Source organism: Anguilla rostrata, chromosome 8 (genome assembly GCF_018555375.3).
Source record: "Anguilla rostrata isolate EN2019 chromosome 8, ASM1855537v3, whole genome shotgun sequence".
Lineage (NCBI taxonomy): Eukaryota > Metazoa > Chordata > Actinopteri > Anguilliformes > Anguillidae > Anguilla > Anguilla rostrata.
In genome coordinates, this window is record NC_057940.1 from 16,730,880 (window position 1) to 16,745,605 (window position 14,726).

The window sequence follows — 14,726 nt, forward strand, 5'->3', positions numbered from 1 at the left end:
TAGCATTGGCAGAATGCACCACTGCCGCCTGTATTTACATGAATGACCTCTGAGTTTGCCGAGGAATGCACTGAGGAATGTATCACCAGGCTCGGCTGCGTGCATGTGCTAACTCAGGTTGCCCCTTCTCTGCATTAAATGCTGCACGCGTGGCCATGTGATGGAGCAGAGGCTGGGTTCGAGAAGGGAACAGAGAACACTGTGGAGTCATCAGTGACCTCAATCCACAGCTGAAAGATTTCTGTTGACTTAACACTGCAAAATGCTGTTCTGTTTAAGGGAATTAGCATTGCTTAAACACACACACATTCACAATCACAGGCACACGCAAACAAATACACTAACACACCTGCACAATCATCGCACACGTACAAACACAGATGCGCACACACACACACACACACACACACACACACACACACACACACACACACACACACACACACACACAAAGACACACATACACACACACACTGAATGAATATTTGAATGTATGAAGATTCAGAGGAAGGGGATTTTCACATGCATATATTACATAAAGTCTTCTTTATTTTTATTTTCCATCTTTTTCAAAAGGAAGATATAACAAAGGTGCTTTGGCAGGAAAATTTACGCCTCATTCCCCGTCTATAAATATCGCGCTGGGGAATATTGTGGATTCCTGGCACTTTGAAAGGCCAGCCATTTGTGGGGTGGTGAAGAGATATGATGCTATTCTGAGGTGTCAGGTTAAGGACTTGCTTGTCAGCAGACCTGGGTGAAACACAGACACTAATTAAAGAGTTTTGTACCATAAAAATACCATTTTGATGTATTTGAAGTATTTGCAAATAAATAAATTTCTAGTAAATATATTTGAAAATGCTTTATTGAAAAACCAAATACTTGTATTAAAGCTATTTCAAATAATTCAAATGATCCATATATTATTTGAAAAATGAAATATATATGAAATATACAAAGTGTTTTTTACAATACAAAGGAAACTTTAAAACCTCTTCCAGACATTGGAGTCACCGGTCAGAAACTTGACTGGGCCATCTTTGTTTGAATGTTTCAGCCAAAAATTAGCCATGTGTGTGTTACCATATACGATTGATTTCCATTATGTTTTATATAGATAATATAACCAAACTTAATTTGCAATTGCACCTTTGTGCTACTATCAAATGATGAAATAGTCATTTCATTGTAAAACATTTATTTCATACTGTCGGGTGTTTCACTAGACACACCGATCACAGTCAATAAATAATAATAGGGTGAAGAATTCCAATTCAAAATGACGGGGGAGAACTAGGGGCAGAGAACATGAAACACCGTTAAATTACAAGTTATAAAGATAAGCACACAAACCTAATGGGTGAGCATTCAGACGACAATTGTTGCAGGAGACATTAAACTTTAGATGGTGTAATGCATTTATTGGAGATAAACAAGGTAAGAATCAAAAGTGACAATGGAATTTCCAATAATGTCCAGAACAACATTTTCGTAAAATACATGAAATTTCAAATGGTAAATTCCACTGATGAAATGTACTGCATATATTTCTAACAAGGACACACAGGGTCAGATTTATAAAAAGATTGCAACAGCTTTTCCAACACAAAAGCAGTTTCTACAAGGTCACAATATCTATGTTGGATTTAATAAAGGGCTGTAATGGGTCAAAATCACCATCGCTATTACAATAATATGAAATTATATTTGTTTTATTGAAAGGATGAAAGATTTCTATTGAAGTCATCAGTTTAAAAACGCAGTTCAGAATTTAAACAATTGTGCTGCGTATACATTCAGTAGTTTATAATGAATTGTGAGTACAGTTTTACCTTCAGACACTCTGCAGCCTTCTCCCATCACAAGTACACCCATGTCTATTTATTCCTTCCACCCCCACGATTTGCACATTTGGCAGGGATCGGTGTTAATATTTTCTTTACTCAGTTGAACTATCACCTTTTCTTTTGTCCTCATGTTTTTCTTTTGTATGCCTCCTATCATCATACCATCTTTTCTTGACATCCTCTTCTGTGTGTTTAATTATACGTAATGAATTCTTTTTGTATGATGTCACTCCAAATTTTTGTCCTCTCCACTGGTGTTGTATTCCTATACTGTAATACAGCACTGTGAAGCTGTACCTCATTGACTATTACATATATTTGATCTGTAAATTTAAGTTGTCTTTTCCTTTTGGTTCGCTCACTACTTGTCCCTGGTTGCTCCAAATAAATGTATTTCAATATGCATCAAATAATCAAATACTAATATTTGTTAATATTTTTTCCCAAAAAATTGAAATAATTCAAACTAGAAATACCGCCTCGTGGTTGTATGCCTCCACCAACCAGTAGCCAGTTTGGATATAAAATGTCATCACTTCATCATTTTATCCTATTAGACATTTGTGTGAAACTTTGTCATAATTAGCGTATGAATTCTTGAGTTATGTTACATGTTTTGTATTCCCTCAAGGCAAAAACGTGTTTTGTGTGGTCACGGTGACCTTGACCTTTGACCGTTGACCACCAAAATCTAATCAGTTCATCCTCGAGTCCAAATGGACGTTTGTGCCAAATTTGAAGAAATTTCCTCAAGGCTTTCCTGAGATATCGCGTTCACGAGAATCGGGACGGACGGACGTACGGAAGGATTGGTGAATGGATGGACGGACGGACAACCCGAAAACATAATGCCTCCAGCCACGGCTGTGCCGTCGCGGAGGCATAATAAAAAGTATTTAAATCCATAAAATATTTCAAAGTGTTTCTGACCCAGTTCTGCTTATCAGGGCTTCTTTATGTGGGAAAAGAAGGACTTACTGCACTGGTGGCCTTGGAGTACCACATCCTTGATGGCTAACAGGCCTCGTTGTCCTGAGGTCACCACTTCAAACACGATCTGCAGAGGAGAAAGGAAGAGGAGCGATGAAGGTCGACTGGTTGTCATGCTGGCAGACGCAGATGCGCCCATCGCCCAACCAGGGCCAGCTTCCTGGCCAATCGACTCTGTACTTTCTCCTGTGTCACCGTGGTTTTGGGATTTCCACATTTCCTCTGAAACTGAGGCCTTATTAACATGGTGGACAGTGTGAAAGGCCCCCAGACTGGGTACCCGGCACTAGGGAATGAAACTCGAGAGCAGTCTGAGGTCAAGGGGGCCACTCGAGTCAGAGAGACCTCAAGTTCAGCTTTCTGCCATATTTGTTAATGGTACTTAATTATAATGGTGAAACTATCCAAAGTACTCTTTTTATGTGAAAAGTCAAGTGGTCTGAACCTAATCCAAAAATAGAACGTCCAGTTACCATTTCCACAGCTGTACAGTAACACATGTCAATGAGATTTAGGATGTTTAATTTTATCATCTCTCTGATAAGACGTGAAAACTAATTTGAAAATTTGGAAATGTAACCAAAAAAGATGCCTTTAACTACACAAACATTTTAATCTTTATTTTTTATGAGTAGTCTCATCATGCTACTTATTTCATCATCAGACGACATGCACTGTGTCATTGAACGCTTATCAATGACAATGGGACAAAGCAACTTCTCCAAAGCAATAAGAGTCATACCTCATGCTGGATTTAAACCTGCACGCTACTATCCCCAAAAAATAAAGCTTGGAAAATGTGGCATACTTCCATTTGAGAGCTTGTGTACAATTTCACTTAAGTAAAGCTGTGGGTGATAATTCTCAGGATTCATTGCTCTGGTCCACCGACAGAAACATCAGACACATCAGTTCTGACTGGTTTGAAAAATCTGTCTCCTGTTAGGTCAGGATTAAACCGGCTAAAAGGCGGCTTCCCTTTTCTTCTCTAGACAGGGTTTTGGCGGCACGCCACGACACACGGTTTGCATCAGCCACTGCGGACGGAAGGAAAGGGGCCCCATGTTCGATACCCACGCTCCCATGATCCTCCCTTCCTCTGTGACAAGGCTGAGCGCTGAGAAGATCCAGACACGCAGACCCTCCAGTGGGCAGGCAAGCGCGTAGAGGGGGGGGCCTTGCCTCACAAACACAGGGCGGTCCCACGTCCCTCCCCAGCACGGAAACGTTTGGTGAATCCAGCAGACAGCTCCACAAAGCTCGGACAGACTGGTGAGAGACGCCGCTGACATAAACCGTCCGTGCCTTCCTGCTGTCTGATCGGAGCTTTCAGCGCGAAAGTGTAGCAGAAAGGCCGCAGTCCCAGCCAACTGCGGCGCTGTGGCCTGCCTCTGCACACGCAGTTCTGTCAGTCTGCATTGTGAAATGAGTACTGTGTAACTGGATACACACTGTGCATTTAATCTGTAATCTGGCAACAGTGAGTCATTTGTACAGCCCGTCTCATTCCCCATTTTATGTCTGTAACTCGTTTGTCTGCTGTCGTGTGTAACTTTGTGTTTTATGTCAGGTCCCCCTTGCAAAAGAGATATCGATCTCAATGGGGCATTCCCGGTTTAAAAAAAAAGATTTAAAAATAAATAAATACAGCTTCCTTCCTGGGGTCTGACAATTTGGTCCACCTCAAATCTTCTAAATCCGGAGCCAATCCTAACCTACTAACAGGGTTGGGTCTTACCATATATTCAGCTGTCCATAAAGTTTTGTATAATAAAAAAGAGGATATGGCTAAGAAGGGAAACTGAATAAATATTACTCTTACATTACATTCAATAATGGGAGGTTCTCCTGCTATGCTTCACACAAATCATGTCTCTCAACAAGCTCGGAAGCCGCACACCTTACACTCAAATTGCTGATGCTCAATGCAACATTATATTGTTTAAACATTACATATTACCTAAATTAAAATGAACAAATACAGAAACGCATTTCCTAGTTTGCCATTTACCACAAACTATACCCATACACTTATATGGCACAATCAGTTGAAGACTTTTGTGGATGACGTGACAGTAAAGTAATTAGCACAAGCACAAATACATTAGCTTATTTTAGATCTGAAGAGACAGAAAAAAAGCTACACTGTAATTACAAGACAAAGTAATCTCCAAGTACCAGGTGGATTCATTTTGACAAACACTTAACATACCATGCAATTACATATGCCTATAATTAGCTGTACAATGCTAATTAGATATAGTTTCAAAGATTGTGGCTTCTATTGGTTAAGTAGGAGAGTCGTTCAAAAAGCGCCACCACCATCTTCACAAAATTATCATTGGTACTATTTAGTTTGGAAAATGTCTAATTTTCACATTCTCATTCATACTAACTGAATAATATACTGTGACTCATTCAAAATCAGAGAGAAAAAAAGGATAAAGCATAATATTTTATGGTAAATATAGAACTTAATACTTCATTAAATTCATTAAGTTTATTTGAAAAATTGACTCCGTACAGCAAAACCTGTATTTTAAGTGTGTCCAATTGCCAGGAAATTGTAAATTTCAATTTGCACATTCAATCATAAGTACCTGTCAAAAAACCTTTTCGTGCAGGTACGTTTTTCCAAAGTAATGCAGTTTGAAAATACAACACTTTATTCCAGGTGCATTTTATTTCATAGACTTGAGGAGCGGGTGGTATTTTCAAGATGGGCTTACAATTTTATGAATCATTTTGACAATATGCTCATTTTAAAATGTGCCAGTTTCCAAGGTAATATATGACACCCTGAAAAAAAAACAATGTTCCAGAACCACAAAACCCTAAGAGGACTCAAACAATGTGTATGACTTCATTCCTGATGATGATTCATCCCTTTTCATCTTTAAGATTTGATGATAAATTTCAGCAAGAGCTGGAGCACAAAATTATCTGTCATTATGATTTTTTCTCTGACAGCTTAAATGAACAAAATGTCTGGAAAAAAAAGAAAAATAAAACTCAAACTTTTTAGCCAAACTTAACTTAGTTCATTATCAAAAAAAAAGTTTAGAAAAGGTTGAGTTCAAAAACTAAACAAAAGGGTTAATCCTGAAAATAAAATTAAAAATGAAAAAAAAAAAAACATTTATAAAGATGCGGTGCTTTGGGAAGTAAGAATGCACTGGTGAGCCCAGCAATAGCAAACAATATAATACACCATAGAAGACAACTGTAGTGGATGCCTGACGAAGACATGCAATTGTATTCAACTGTAGAACAGACTAAGAACACTCTCCAGAATGTAGGCACAGAGAAGACCACACCAACACCAGATCTTCCTCAGAGGATTCACTGCAACATGCAGACCACTGGTAAGTCTCAAGAACAGAATGGCCAGGTAAGCGTTTGCTACAGAGTTCTGGAACAAAGTCTTATGGACAGATGAGATGAGTATTAACCTGTACCAAAGTTATGGAATGAGGAGTGTAGAGAGAGAAAAGAACTGCTCATGATCCAAAGCACCCCTCCTCCTCATCTGTGAAACACAGCGAAGGTACTGCAGTGCAATGGTTTAGACATGTACTGTATGGTTGCCACTGGAACTGGCTTAGTTGTTTTCATTGATAATGTGACTTCAGACGGCAGCAGCAGGATGAATTCTTAAGTGTTAATAAACATCTTATCTGCTTCAAATGCCTCAAAACTCATTGGATGGTGCTTCACCTTGCAGCAGGATAATGACCCAAAACATACTGCTAAAGCTACCAAGGAGTTTTTCAGGACCAAAAAGTTGAATGTTCTGAACTGGCCAAGTCAATCACGTGCCCTGAACCAAACTGAACATGCATTTCACTCGCTGAAGACAAGACTTAAGCCAAAACACCCCAAAAACAAACAGGAACTGAAGATGACTGCAGTACAGGCCCAGCAGAGAATCACCAAGGAAGATACCCAGCATCTGGTGATGTCTATGGGCCGCAGATTTCAGGCAGATTTCATCAAATGCAAAGGATTTGCAACCAAGTACTAAACGACTATATAATATTAGATTACGTTCATTCGTCCCATTATCTTTGCTCTGCTAAAATGGAAGGATTATGTATAAAAAGGGCTGTAATTACAACACAGAACACTGAATGCGCATATAAATACCCTCAATATAAAGATAACTGTTTCAAATCCAACGTGCTGGAGTACTGAGCCAAAACAACAGCAAATGTGTGACTGTCCTAATACTTCAGTATTTAACTGTATATCTAACTGTATGAAGGCATGTACAAATAAACAACGCAAAGCCAGGAAAAAAGTATACTATATTTTATATTATACTGTATCTTTTATTATACTTATTATAATTGTAATAAAAACACATACTAATAAAGAAGTCCAAAATGCAATGTGTGCAATACCTAATTTAGACCTGTTCACTGGCACAGAGCAGCAGACGACCAAACCGCATTTTTCCCTTAATAACCTCCTATTCAGCACTGCGCCTCTCCCTCTGTCCTTAATTTCTGTCTCTCATTACCAGCGAGAGTTCTTTAAAACAGAAGGACTCCTGCAACTGTCTCCCTTTCATCCTTTCACTCCTCAGGTAAGCACAGGTGACGGCGGCAGAGAACAAATCCGTTCTTCCTCCTCCTCCTCCTCCTCCTCCTCCTCTCCTGCTCTTTGCAGCCTCAAGCAGAGAGGCATAATGAAATAAGTCACTGGTTCAACGGGGGACCAATTTTTCCTTCTCTCCTTTCTTCTCATTCCCTGGAAGGAAACGAGATGGTGAATTCAGCCCCCATGAGACACAGGAGGCCGAGAGACCGGGATCAGAAAGGTGCAGCTTTCTCCTCGCTCTGAATTTCGAACCTCAGCCTCCGGGCTGAGCAGGCAATTCCAAAAACAAAAGCACGAGGAAGAGCTGGGGGTGCATCCAGCGGACCGTAACCACGCTGTACTGCTGTACTGGGAGATTAACAGGGACGTCTGTGGCTGTACTCCCCCAAGACCTGGACACAGCGTTGTCTGTCACTCACGGAAGCTGCATGCCCAGTACTAGCCTTGTTTTAAGCTTCCCGTTTCTTCATTTAAGTCCCATGATCTTTTCCCTCAGCTTTCCTATCTAAATCTCAGCCACAATCTGGTCAGCAGCAACCCTACAGTTAAATTAAATCCCAACTGCCAACAGACACAGGCTTTGATTGACGTTAGTCAAACTTAGCAGCTCTACTCGTACTCTATAGCCTCTGGCTCTGTCAGCATTGCAGAAGCAGGCTTGGGTCCTGAGGGTCTTACCTGATAGAAGTTTGGCCAGAAGGTGCTGACGGCCAGCTCTATCTGACCCCAGGTTCGAGTGGCGGTCCCAGAAGCGTTCCACACCGGGACGCCCATCGGACTGTTGTTCTCCTTGATGTAGATGTTGAGGTGGCCCGGGTTGGCCCCCTCCCGGCCAGACACCATGTACTTGAAGAGGATGCAGTGCGTGTCGTTTTCCTTCAGCTGGGGGGTGAGAAGCTGGGCTCGCTGCCCCGCGTAGCGGTCGGACGTGTTCACCATCATGAAGGCCGAACCTGCAGACCAGGGGAGAATTACCATCAAAATAACCATGGCAACGCTTGCCACCTGCGAGGCCAGTCACATACTAAACGACACAATAAACAGCACTGAGACAATGTCCGGGATTCAGTAAACTTTTGCCCTTTAATTAGACTCAAAAATAAATGGCAGTTTTTTTCCCTTCACAAACACATAATTAAAGCAGTATAATAACTACAGTATATTGCTATATTTATTTTTAATTGAGAGATCTGGTAGAAAAAGAACCATTAAATGTGTTCCATTACAATAAGACGTTCCCTTTTGCACTCTCAGTCTGAAGTAAATCATTAGCCATGTAGCAAACAAGTGGCTGCTGGGATGTCATACACACAAGCCCCCAAAAACGAAGGTTCCTATCTCCAGCTTGTTAATGACACACTGGAACACACCACTTCATCTGCTGTGAATATCCAGGAAGCCATAACGCTACCATTACAGCTTTCTGTTTACACTGTTATGAAAGCCACATATGCCACCGCGCACAAAACACAACTGTCAGTACTGTCGCTGTCTGTGATGCTGATTTTACAGTACCGACTCCGAGACAAAGGCTGCAGACGCGGCGGGTGTGGCTCCCATCATCTGAAACTGTTAAATGTGCAAATACAACCACCAATCAGAGGGGCTTTAATAACACGATCCCTTTATAATTCCTTGTTATTTTCTGCATTTGGTAGTAAAATGTCATCTCGTTTCCTCATCGCGCGACAGCAGAAACAACAGCGGGAAGGATTTTGTCAACAATAATACCAGCTTCAAGGGAAACAATGCGGCGTAGATTTGGTGATTAATCATATAACGCATTTTTTTTGTTCGGTTCGGGGGAAAAGCAGGATGATGTGACGGATCGCATGAAAAAACAAGCGTGTGGGTTTTCTATAGCTCGGAGGCGGAGAGGCCCTGGCAGAAAGCACCAGGCCTTGGTAATGGAGCAGAACAGAGCCATCAGGAGAATATCCGTCTCGCGGTCCCCTTGAGTGACAGGCAGCGGGGCTGGCAGAAGGGAAGAGAAACTTATGGGGCTTCATTGCTGGAAATCTCCTGCTACACCCAGCCTTGGCCCAAAACAAATTCAACATACCAGCAACACATTTACCCTGTTACTACTGACTGCCCTATGCAAGGTCACTCATACTCAAGACATCATACATTAACAGTGTTTCAGATTGTTTCAGCAGCATTTTTACAGCTAGGCTCAATGAAACAGAACACTTCAGCTCATGAGATCCCTGTTCATCTCCACTGCAAACAGGACAGCACACTTCATTAATATAAATATGAATTATATTTATAAATCAATGGGTTCGCATTTTCACATTTCACAAAACATACAGTGCCATGAAAACGTATTTGCCCCCTTCCAGATTTCCTCTATTATTGCACATTTGTCACACTGAATGGTTTCAGATCTTTAGAAAAAATGCAATATTAGACAAAAGGAACCTCAGTAAACACAAACTCAGTCATAAATTATTTTATTTATCAAACAAGGAAAAAGGTCCTTTCTGCGCTATTCGAAAAGGCTTGTAGCATCACACCAAGTGCCTCTCGTAGGGTTTTATTTTCTTTTCTCATTTTCTCATATATTTTTTTTTTATCTCAGACACATTTTAAAAGGTGAAATGCAATTGCCGGAGAGCAGAGCGGAAGTCAGTGACGCCATGACTTTGACAAAGAGGACTGGCCGTGGTTTCCCTACCCATTCCCACAAAAAACCCCAGCGCTTTTAGCTTTGCCTCTGAAATGCACCCGCACAGACAGAGCAGCCTTCAATCCCTGAGCTCCTGCGGTCGCACACAACAGCGCTCACTTCTGAAGAGGGCTAATTAAGCGCTCGTCGCGGTGTGATGTCACTGTCTGAAGAAGAATCAACTGCACACCGAGGCCCGCGGCAGCAGCTTTAAGGCCGCCATTAACCGATCGCTTCAACAAGTTCTTTTTTCCTCCTGATTCGTGACATGGGAGACGATAAGTTCATAAAGGCTCTTCAGAGGGGTGCGCTGCGGTGGGTTTTGAGAAGGCTGGGAATAGAGAACATTAAGCCTGTGTGAAGAATGACCCCTCTGGCCCTCCATGTGTTAACGAGCCCCGAGCAGCTTTGATTGGCCGGACCCTGCGCTTCCTTCATTAAGCCAAGAGCAGACCCCGTCAAGGCAACTGGAAGCCCCACCGAAGAATTTTCATTTTTACAGACCCCCTCCGCTTCTGCTCACATTTAAAAAAACTAAGACCAAACCCTCAAAATGGTTGGAGAGAAGGAAGGATTTCTGAATGGTGAGGAACAATCAATCTCCTGTGGGTACCACACTTTGCAGCCATTTCAGGCATATCCAGCCCTGCCTGAAATAGTTACATTTCTCAATTTCCCAAATATATGACATTCTACCTTTGAAATCTCACTTAACTGATTCTTTTATTTTCTCTCCTGATTCTGGAATGTCTGATCGTGTCTGCAGTTATGCCTCCTTGCAACAAACCTGTGCAGAGGTTTATACCACCCTCTTCTGCAGCATGCACCTCTCTGTCCTGAAGCATGCGCCTCTCTCCTGCAGCATGCGCCTCTCACTGCACTGGAGCATCCCTGCACTGAGTACCACAGCCCCATTCACACAGATACTGATGCACTGCAATATCTTATGCAGTTCAGTAACTAAGCCCACTTATGCCATTTTAGCGTTAGAAGTTAGTACTGGGCCCTATAAGAATGGGGTGTCACCTGACGCTCAGCGAAGAGACAAACTGTGAGACAGACTCTTTGATCTTCTCCAGTGGGGAGGGGCGGGGATGCAGTAAAGTTCCCTTCTCCCCTCTTTCGCAGTAACCGTCTCTAACTGCACTGAACCCTTTTCCAGACTGGCCCCTCAGCAGGTCTGTGATTATGATCTGAACCAGCACTAATGAGCACGTGATAAATCAGGCATCTGAGATTTCCACAGCGTCTAAATCACTGCGGTCAGAGCGATCACATTACAACCGCGCTGCCCACTGGTTCATGCACCCTCGGCGCTCGCTGTGAATGTAATTAGAGGAAAAGCAGCGGTCCGACCGCCAGCTTTATATTTCCAAGACCCTGCCTTAATACGCACTTAAGCGCTGGGTATCCTCCAGTAATGTGCCCAGTCTTGTGTGCCCTGACGGCTTGCATAATTTGGGTTCAGTTGCAGCCCATGGTGTTCAGTCCCCCCTCCCCCACCCGCCTTGCCTCCCTCGTGAACTCTTTGTTGCCCACAGTTAACCTCCGGCACATAATGCGGTAATTTGATAATTCATAAGAACGATGCTGTTGTTCGAGGAGTTCCGGCAACTCGGCCAGTCTTCAGGCTCATTTCCAAGAAGGAGTGGGCCGTAACCGAACACGGCAGTTTGTCTTCCGTCAACCGCCCGCTCCTTTGTAGGCGTGGCTGTCCGGTCAAAGGACCTTTATTATTACTGATGAGTGTGATACTTGCGTGTCAATCCTGCCGCTAAAACCATAAGAAGCTGAAGATGAGAGTCAGATGTGCTGTTCGGACTTTTGGGAGATTACGGGCGCACCTGATCTACTTTGGGGGTGCATGCTAGTATTCCTGTTCTATTCTGACATGCACGAGGGGGATCCAGGTTCACTCTGAGGTGCATTACTGTACTCTCAATCTATAATAAACTGCATGTAAATAAGCAAATATAATAACACAGAAGGTCACTGTGTAAACTGACGTGCAGTGGGGATTTTTACTAGCAACAGTTGGCTACATTCTGTGTCGACAGAATAAGTGTTCTCTGGTTTGACAATGGCATCAAAGCAAAAAATGCTGCGCTGGTGGTTCAGGATTGGAGAACTGAGTCCAGGGCTCAAGAGCAATGGCCTCTGAGTTTAGTGCTAAACTGATTTCCCTCAGAACTCAACCTGAATAATCTCTTGTAGTTTACTTTTTTGATCCCTTTTATGAATTTAAAAACCTCAATCACATTTCCCCTAAGCCTCCTTTTACTAAGCTTGAAGAGATTAAGCATCTTAAGTCTTTCCTCATAACTTTTATCTTTCATACCAAGATCCAATTTGGTTGCCCTTCTTTGAACCTTTTCCAGAGCCTCTATATCTTTCTTGTAGTACTGTCCCCAGAATTGCACACAATACTTAAAGTGTGGTCTGACAATGGTATCGTACAAGATAAGTATAACTTCATTAGATTTATACTCAATACTTTTGGCAATATATCCCAGCACACTATTGGCCTTTTTACCTCTACAGCACAGTGCCTAGCCCTAGAACATGAAAGGCCTTGATTGAAAGGCAACTATTACTCCCTAGACCTTTTCAAATTGAGCACATTCCAATTTTGTTCCTCACATAAAGTAGTCCTCCCTTATAGCCAACACTCATAGCTAGCATTGACAGCTGATAGCCAACACTCATAGCAAACATTCACAACTCCTAGCCAAAACTCGTAGAAAGCATTAAAAACTTACAGCCAACACTCAGTGTAAACATTCACAACTCATTGCTAACAATTATAGCAAGTATTAATAATCACTAGAGCCCCAGTTTTCTATCCCAAGATTAAGAAAAGATATCACTGGGTAACAAAATTAGGATAATACAGGAGACTATATGGCACACTCCATAGGGTGGCTGAAGGTTAACCAATATACAAATCCCCCCATGTGGCCATAGATGTATCCCCAGCATGGAGCTTGCTGTACTGTGATTTCTTCTCTATCTGTAACCCTCTCTGCTTTCCCCTCTGTATGAATAAAGAGTAAAATACATAAGGAGGGTAGACTGCCCGCTCTCTTTTTAATAAGAAAAAAATCTGGATAATACTCCGATAGGCTTTGCATAAAACCAATCTCCCCCCACGACACCCCCCCATTCCTTCAACAACAAATCTAAGTTACTATCCTCTTCTCCGCCTACATGACGTGACCGTGGAACCTGTCTTCACAACTGCAGTGTAATCTGCAAACTATTTAAAAAAGCAAATTATAATGGGATTGTTTTAGTGCTGTTATAATGCGCTCAGCACGGAAAATGTTTTTCTCCTCAACAATGAGGCGTTCAGGACCAATTAAGACCAGACAGCTTTTAAAAGCAAGGAGAGGGCGGCTTGCTCGCTTCTGCAAAGGGCACCACTCTGCAATCACGCAAACTGCTCAGAAAAGCGGTTTGCATTATTCCAAATAAAAACGAAGGCCATTTGCAGCCTCCATTATGAAGAAGAATCAGCCATGGAGGTGCCACTTAAATGCATGCTGCCTTTTTCACAGCGCTGCACAAAAATAGAGACAAAAATATACAAATTAAATGCAAGATGATGTACGATTGCGAAACCCTTTTTTCCAGCTGAAGCCGCTAAACAGTCATGCATTGACAATTTTCAGAAATGACACACTTCAAGTGTCTCCGAAAAAAGTCAGTCCAGATTTTTTTCTGTCTGGAAGTAAATGTACCATATAGCCTATTAAGCAAAAATGAAAAAGGTGCATATTCCGCACAATAAAGGTCCTGTGGGATTTGTGGCAAATTAAAAAGTGAGCTGTTGGAGGAAAAATGCACAAAAAACAAAAATAAAGGTCAAATAAAAAACTGCTGGTACTGTAAATGTGTCAGGCAAAGGTGTCCAATATACTGTATGCTGAAAATAAGCTGCATTTGGTCACTGTGCTATATGAGAAAAGACAGGGGGCTTAAGCCTGGTGTGAGGGGGCTGTGAATTCACTGTCAACACACATTTGCTATGAACAGCCAACAAGGAGCAATGGGATTTTTCACTTTATTGTATGCATGTGGATAGCCAAAGTGTTCACAATATGGATACCCTTACGTGAAATTAGCTGACCAATCAGCACCTACTTTGTTAAAAATATCAGACCAACCAAACAGCAGCATGTTACCCAAAGAACAACTCTTCACCTGTAACTGGTACCAAGTTATAACCATCCTTTTGCTAATTCAGTATTATTTTCATGTAAGCAACTGTGGATGAGCTGTGCGTGGTCAATTCCGGTCAAACCCTTTGTCTGGCCACCAGATGCCAACATTGTGTAGCAATTTCCATCTTTTTAGAGAAAATGAAATTACTCGTAATCATTTTCAGTTTCCATAATCCATACTCATTCTCCCAGGGAAAAGTGAATTACACTCAGCTATACATTCAATGTAAACCATGACCCACAATCTGGGTCAGAATTTCCTACAGCTGTATATACAGATCTTTGGATAAAAATGTTGTATGTACATGCCGCTTGGAGTTCATGTAAAGGTAAAATTACAAGACCACTAATCCCTGATCAGTAAAGTAAGTATTGGATGAAGATAACTGG

At 41.8% G+C, this 14,726-nt stretch overlaps 1 protein-coding gene across 1 annotated transcript in view; it reads right to left on the bottom strand.

The window, feature by feature from the left end:
- The window catches only part of LOC135260959 (receptor-type tyrosine-protein phosphatase mu-like), a 179,144-nt gene that overhangs the window by 110,394 nt on the left and 54,024 nt on the right, over nt 1-14,726 (bottom strand). Inside the window, exons 3-4 of the mRNA XM_064346723.1 lie at nt 8,121-8,395; nt 2,829-2,907 (exon numbers count right to left, since the gene is read on the bottom strand). Coding sequence (XP_064202793.1) covers nt 2,829-2,907; nt 8,121-8,395 — 354 coding nt within the window. The remainder of the gene's footprint in view (nt 1-2,828; nt 2,908-8,120; nt 8,396-14,726) is intronic.